The sequence below is a fragment of the Wasmannia auropunctata genome, unplaced genomic scaffold, assembly GCF_000956235.1.
Source record: "Wasmannia auropunctata unplaced genomic scaffold, wasmannia.A_1.0 LD336088.1, whole genome shotgun sequence".
Taxonomy (NCBI): Eukaryota; Metazoa; Arthropoda; class Insecta; order Hymenoptera; family Formicidae; genus Wasmannia; species Wasmannia auropunctata.
The window spans coordinates 3,844,606-3,850,936 of NW_012026802.1; the positions used below are offsets into that span (position 1 = coordinate 3,844,606).

General features: G+C 57.8%; 1 protein-coding gene across 1 annotated transcript; it reads left to right on the top strand.

Moving 5' to 3' along the window:
* Positions 1-889: 889 nt before the first annotated feature.
* Positions 890-6,037, top strand: LOC105448376. The gene has a single exon (XM_011686898.1). The coding sequence runs from the start codon at positions 890-892 to the stop codon at positions 6,035-6,037; it is 5,148 nt and encodes a 1,715-aa protein (XP_011685200.1).
* The last annotated feature ends 294 nt before the right edge of the window (positions 6,038-6,331 follow it).

The following is a 6,331-nucleotide window of genomic DNA, read 5'->3' on the forward strand; positions in this document are numbered from 1 at the left end:
GTTAAGAAGAAATGTCCCCATCATTCGTCGCAGATGCGTGTAATTAGACATTGCCGTGATATGTATTGGAACAGTGTCACAGAGTTAATCCTTTACACATGCAAAGGAACAATTTATAGTATTAGTAATCACCGCTACATAGAAAAGGAGTCACGCTACACGGAAATTGAGTCATGTTTCGATGTGTGGTGGAAATCGTTCCTTTTCCACCAATCGGACAAGGATCCTGATGAATTTAACGCCAGGGGTATAAGAGTTTCGTTCACGATGGATGTTCGAATTCAGCGCGCGCGTTGAGCAGCGCAGCCGAGAGCCTTGCCCTAGCCACGAGTTCCCGCCGTGCGCCGAGCCCCGAGCGGCGCCGCCTTGACAACCGCTCTGAGCGGGAGGGCGTTGCTAGCCGGAAATCACGTGACTATTGAGCCACGACCGGCGCGGTTTTCTCAAGGAGTCACCATGACTTGCACTGCCCCAAATTCACGAAAACAGGGCAGTCGTGACGAAATATCGCACCACCCTGACGATCGTCCCATGTGGGACACCGGGTGATTTGAGCGACCAGTATCTCCGCAACGCTCGGAGGCATAACGCTTGCCTACGTTTCTTGGTGAAACATTCACGCTTACACACGCACCGCTCGTTTTAATTTCAACTCCGTGTACCTTCGAGTCTTCTGCTTAGAAATAAAGAGATCAATTTCCTTTGCCTACCCCAGTGGAGTTTAGTTCATTCGATTCACTTATTCTTCTCTGGGCCTTGCCCGCCCCGCGTCTAACATTAACGCACATTTTTGGTCCTTCGAGCCGGATTCCGATCTCGTGGACTTGCACGTTGGTCGGGATCATCCGCGAACTCGCGCATCGGTTGTGACTGTTCCGAAAGTGCAAGGATGGAACAACTGCTATCCGCACAAGCTGAGATCCATGGGCGCATCGGGCGCACTGTGGATAATCTAAAAAAAATGGGAGCAGCCAACGTGACCGCTGCTGCAATCGAATCTTGTCTAAAGCTTCTGGACGCCAAGTGGACAAAGGCTGAAGAGCAGCACTCCGAACTGTGTGCTGACTACGGAGACAAGCTCGAAAAGCACGAGTACATTGCCAACGACTTTATAAGCGAAATTGAAGCATTGTACATCCAACAACGGGCAACACTCATGGACTTTGGCAAGGCGCTGGGCGCATCTGCTCCGGCCCAAACCACGAGGCCCCCAACCGTCGATCTGACCGTGCAGCGCACCACGCTGCCCCAGATCCCGTTGCCGGAGTTCTCAGGGAGATTTGAGGATTGGCCCACTTACCGAGACCTTTTCGAATCGCTGGTGATTGACGAGAAATCCCTGTCGAACATAAAGAAGTTTCAATACCTGAAGGGCAGCGTAAAGGGTGATGCCCTGCAGCTAATCACTAGCCTTCCAGTCACCGCAGACAACTTCACTCGCGCCTGGGCGACGTTGAATGACCACTACGAGAACAAGCGGCTGTTGCTCAAGTCGTACCTCGCTGCGTTTACCTCGCTTCAGAAGATGAAGTCAGATTCCGTCGCTGACCTCAAGCGAATCTTCCACCGAGTAGTGACTACTGTCGGGGCGTTGGAGGGGATTGGCCGTCCCATAACGGGTTGCGCGGATCTCTTCGTGCACCTGGTCATCGAGCTCTTGGACGACAAGACTCATCGAGAATGGGAAGACACGCTTACCAAAAAATCGGAGCCGCCCTCCTATGAGAAACTGCGTGACTTCCTCGAGGAGCAGGTACTGAAACAAGAATCATTCCGACCTCGAGAGCAAAACAGCTCAGGCAGACCCTCTGAGCGTGGCCGCGCAGCCCGCACATACAGCACGAAGAAGCAAGGGTATGATGTTGCCAGTAGACATTGCCCACTCTGCAAGCGCCCACATTTTATAATGGTATGCGAACAGTACAAGCTAAAGTCTGCGCGGGAGAAGCGAGAAGTGGTGAGTACGTATCGCCTATGTGAGAACTGCCTGGGACGCCACCACGTAACCGATTGCCCCTCACCCAAGCACTGCGGTAAGTGTACGGCTCGGCATCACACTACGCTGCACGACGCCTACGCGAGTGCCCTCTCGGCTCTTGCAGCTCCGGATGCGACAGCGGCGGTGCACGTCTCGGACTCGCCTCCCGTGGACTGCGCGCCCGTGTTGCTCGCGACCGCCCGCGTCCTTGTTACTGACCGTGCGGGAGAGCGACATACAGTCCGGGCACTCGTGGATTCGGGTTCGGAGACCTGCATGATCGCCGAATCATTGGCTCAGCGACTGCGGCTGCCGCGCACTCCAACATCGGTGGCCATTTTCGGGATCGGTGGACAGCAAACAGGGGTGTCTCGAGGTCGAATCTCGCTCACGCTCGCGTCAAGAACCTCGGGCTTATCGTTGGAAATAAGTGCCCTCGTCTTTCCGCACCTCACAGTATACGGGGGCGTCGCTGCCAGACGCCCTCGGTCGTGGCTGCACTTAGAGGGACTCGAGCTCGCGGACCCTGAGTTCCTCAACCAGGATCCCATCGAGCTTCTCCTCGGAGCGGACGTGTTCGCGCATATCGCCCTCCCTGGCCTGCGCAAGGGGGGTCCGCTGGAGCCCATTGCGCAACAGACTCAGCTAGGCTGGGTTATTCTCGGAGCCGCGGGTCTCAGTCACGCCGCCTCAGTCATGACATCCCTGCAGTGCTCGCCCTTGGAGGAACTCAACTCTCTCGTGCGCCAGTTCTGGGAACAAGAGGAGCCGCCGCACGCGCCCCTCCCCCTCTCCGACGACGAACATGCCTGCGAGGACCACTTTGTCCGTACTCACAAGCGGGATCCGAGCGGCCGCTATCAGGTACGCCTCCCGGTGCGAGCAACCATCCCGGACCTGTCGGGCTCCAGACGTGCCGCTTCCAGGATGCTTGACGTCATGCAGCGACGGTTTAAGAAGGACCCTATATTTCGGGACAAGTATCACGTTTTCCTCCGCGAGTACTCCGCACTTGGCCACATGTCTTTCGCCGTACCGTTGGCCGAGGGACCTTCGGTCCGAGTGTGCTTCCTGCCACACCATGGTGTTCTGAAGGGGTCGGGCAGCGACGCCAAGATCCGAGTGGTGTTTAATGGCTCAAGTCAAACAATGACCGGGACCTCTCTGAACGACTTCCTGCGGCCGGGACCGAACCTGCTTCCTGCCCTGACGGATGTCATAATCCGCTGGCGACACCATCGCTTTGTCTTCATCACGGACATCGAAAAGATGTACAGACAGATCATGGTGCATCCGGAGGACCGCAACCTACAGCGCATTCTGTGGGAGGAAAACGGTGAGACCCTCGAATTTAGGCTGAACACAGTAACGTATGGACTCTCCTGTGCACCCTACTTGGCAATCCGGGTACTGCGGCAGCTCGCGAATGACGAGGAGCGGAACTTCCCGCTGGGGGCAGAGGCCTTGCGGAGGGATGCCTACGTTGACGACATCCTCTCGGGAGCCTCAACCCTCGCAGAGACCCGGAATCTCCAAGGCGAACTATCTCAGCTTTGCACGGCGGGCGGATTCCCGCTGCGAAAATGGGCTGCCAACCATCCAGCCTTGCTCGAGGACATCCCGCTTGACCACCGGAGTCAAAAACCCGCTGACACCGTACTGCCTGCTGAGAGCCAATCGGTCCTGGGCCTCAGATGGAGTCCCGAGGGCGACTCTTTCGCTCCCATCGTTGGTCGGACCGCGACTGACGAGCCTACCAAACGGTCATTGCTCTCATACACTGCCCGACTCTTTGATCCCTTCGGTTGGTTGGCGCCGATAATCGTTCTGGCCAAGCTGCTGATCCAGTCTACCTGGCTGCAGCGCCTCGACTGGGACGACCACTTGGCCGGTGAAGAGAGGGCGGCGTGGCAACGGCTGACGGAAGAGATGCCCCTCCTGCAGGACATCCGGATCCCCCGGTGGATGCACAGCGACTCTGCGAGAAGTCAGGTCGAGATCCACGGCTTCTCCGACGCGTCGGAGCGGGCCTATGGGGCGGTTATATATCTCCGAGCAGCGGGTAAGGGCCGAGTCCACACTTCGTTGGTCTTGGCAAAAACCAAGGTCGCCCCCTTGAAGCGGGTCTCGCTCCCGAGGCTCGAACTTTGCGCTGCGACCCTGCTTGCCAAGCTGGCCTCCCACGTGAAGACCACGCTGCCCCTGGAGGGGACAGCCACTCACCTATGGACGGATTCAACCGTGACCCTCGGCTGGATTCGTGGCCATCCGGCAAAATGGACGACATTTGTCGCTAATAGAGTGGCCGAAATTCATCGAAATGTTGCAGACGTACACTGGCACCACGTACCTGGCCGGGACAACCCGGCGGACTGTGCTTCAAGAGGAATGTCGCCGCGAGATCTCCTGGTACACTCACTGTGGTGGCGTGGACCAACCTTCCTCAGCGAAGACCCTTCGCAGTGGCCGGTGGACCCTGGAACTCCGGCCACAATGGAGCTTCCCGAACAGCGCGTCGGCTCATGTCTTCCAGTCTCGGAGATACTAGAACCGGAGGAACTGACCCGGTTCTCATCGCTGAAGCGTTTGCTCCGAGTCTCGGCGTGGATGTGGCGGTGGAGAGCGCGCCCAGACATGGTCGACCCCGCTTCATGCCGCGAGACAACCATCCTGACCACGGATGAGTTAGAGCAGGCGTTACATCGATGGCTGCGCGTAGTGCAGTCAATCGCCTTCCGGGCCGAGCTCGACAGCATCGCCCAGCGAAGGGAAATGCCACCGCGCGGCCCCCTTCGCCGACTTACACCTGCTGTGGATGCTCAAGGACTTCTGAGGGTGGGAGGCAGGCTGAAACATTCAGTGCTCGATGCAGATCAGCGACACCCAATCATCCTTCCACCAGGGTCGCACCTGACTTATCTTGTGATCGACGCCACTCATCATCGCACACTCCATGGTGGCACACAGGCGACCCTGGCAGCAATTCGTCAGCGATATTGGATCCCTAAGGGGCGACAGCTCGTACGACGTTATATTCATCGATGCGTACGATGCGCGCGATGGCGGGCGGCGTCCCCGCAACCACTCATGGGCAGCCTTCCAAAGGCGCGAGTCACGCCTAGCCGACCATTCTTGCACACGGGGGTGGACTTCGCTGGACCGATTCTTCTCCGTACGACCAAGGGGCGTGGACATAAGGCCTACAAGGCCTACTTGGCAGTCTTCATCTGTTTCAGCTCCAGAGCCGTTCATCTCGAGGTGGTGAGCGACTATAGTGCCGAGGCCTTTCTGGCCGCTTTCCGCCGCTTCGTGTCCCGGCGAGGATTATGCCAGGCCGTATACAGCGACTGTGGCACCAATTTTGTGGGAGCCGACTCGCAACTCCGGGCCTTGTTCCAGGCGGCCGGGCAGGAATGCCACCGCATTGTGGGAAGCCTGGCATCCGATGGCGTCCAGTGGCACTTTAATCCTCCCTCTGCCCCACACTTCGGGGGATTGTGGGAAGCAGCAGTCAAATCTCTGAAGCACCACCTGCGAAGGGTCATCGGAGAAACAACACTTACCTACGAAGAGATGGCCACGCTCCTCGCGGAAGTGGAGGCCTGCCTGAACTCGCGCCCATTGCAGGCTTTAACAGACGATCCAGAAGACTTGACGGCGCTGACACCGGGGCACTTCCTTGTGGGAGCACCACTTAACTCGATCCCCGAACCTGCCTTACTCGACATTCCCGCAAACCGCCTGAGCCGCTGGCGCCTACTACAAAGCATGCGGGATCACTTGTGGCACCGCTGGGCCCAGGAATACTTGCAGGGACTGGCCCCTCGACCGAAGTGGTGGCGAACGACCGGTAACCTGAAGGAAGGACAGCTGTGCCTCGTGAAAAGCGAAGTGACGCCGCCATCTCGGTGGTCCTTGGCACGGATAACCCGCATTCACCTTGGCGAAGACGGACAGGTGCGCGTCGTCGAGGTGCGAACCGCCGCCGGGCAGCTCACTCGACCTGTTGTGAAAATCGTACCGCTGCTCTCCGCCGACGAGGGCGGAACCTCCGCGTAATGCGCCCTGTGAATATCCCAGATTGTTATTATTATAGTCATTTCATTCCTGTTACCATTAAGTCAACATTGATACCTACCAGAAGCATTTGAACCTCTCTTGTTGCGGGCGCGCGTGCCTACCTGTCGTCGCCGGCCTTGGGCGCCCTACTCGCGTGTGACACGTGACAAATACTCACGTGCCGTCCCCGGCGATCCTCGCGTCGGACACCTTTTCGGCTGGCTTACACGTCGGATGTGAAATCGAACCACGATGACCACTTCTCATGACACTCGAACTGACATGTACAGTGCG

Coding starts and splice junctions, on each gene's coding strand:
- LOC105448376 (XM_011686898.1), top strand. CDS start 890: ATGGAACAACTGCTATCCGCACAAGCTGAGATCCATGGGCGCATCGGG.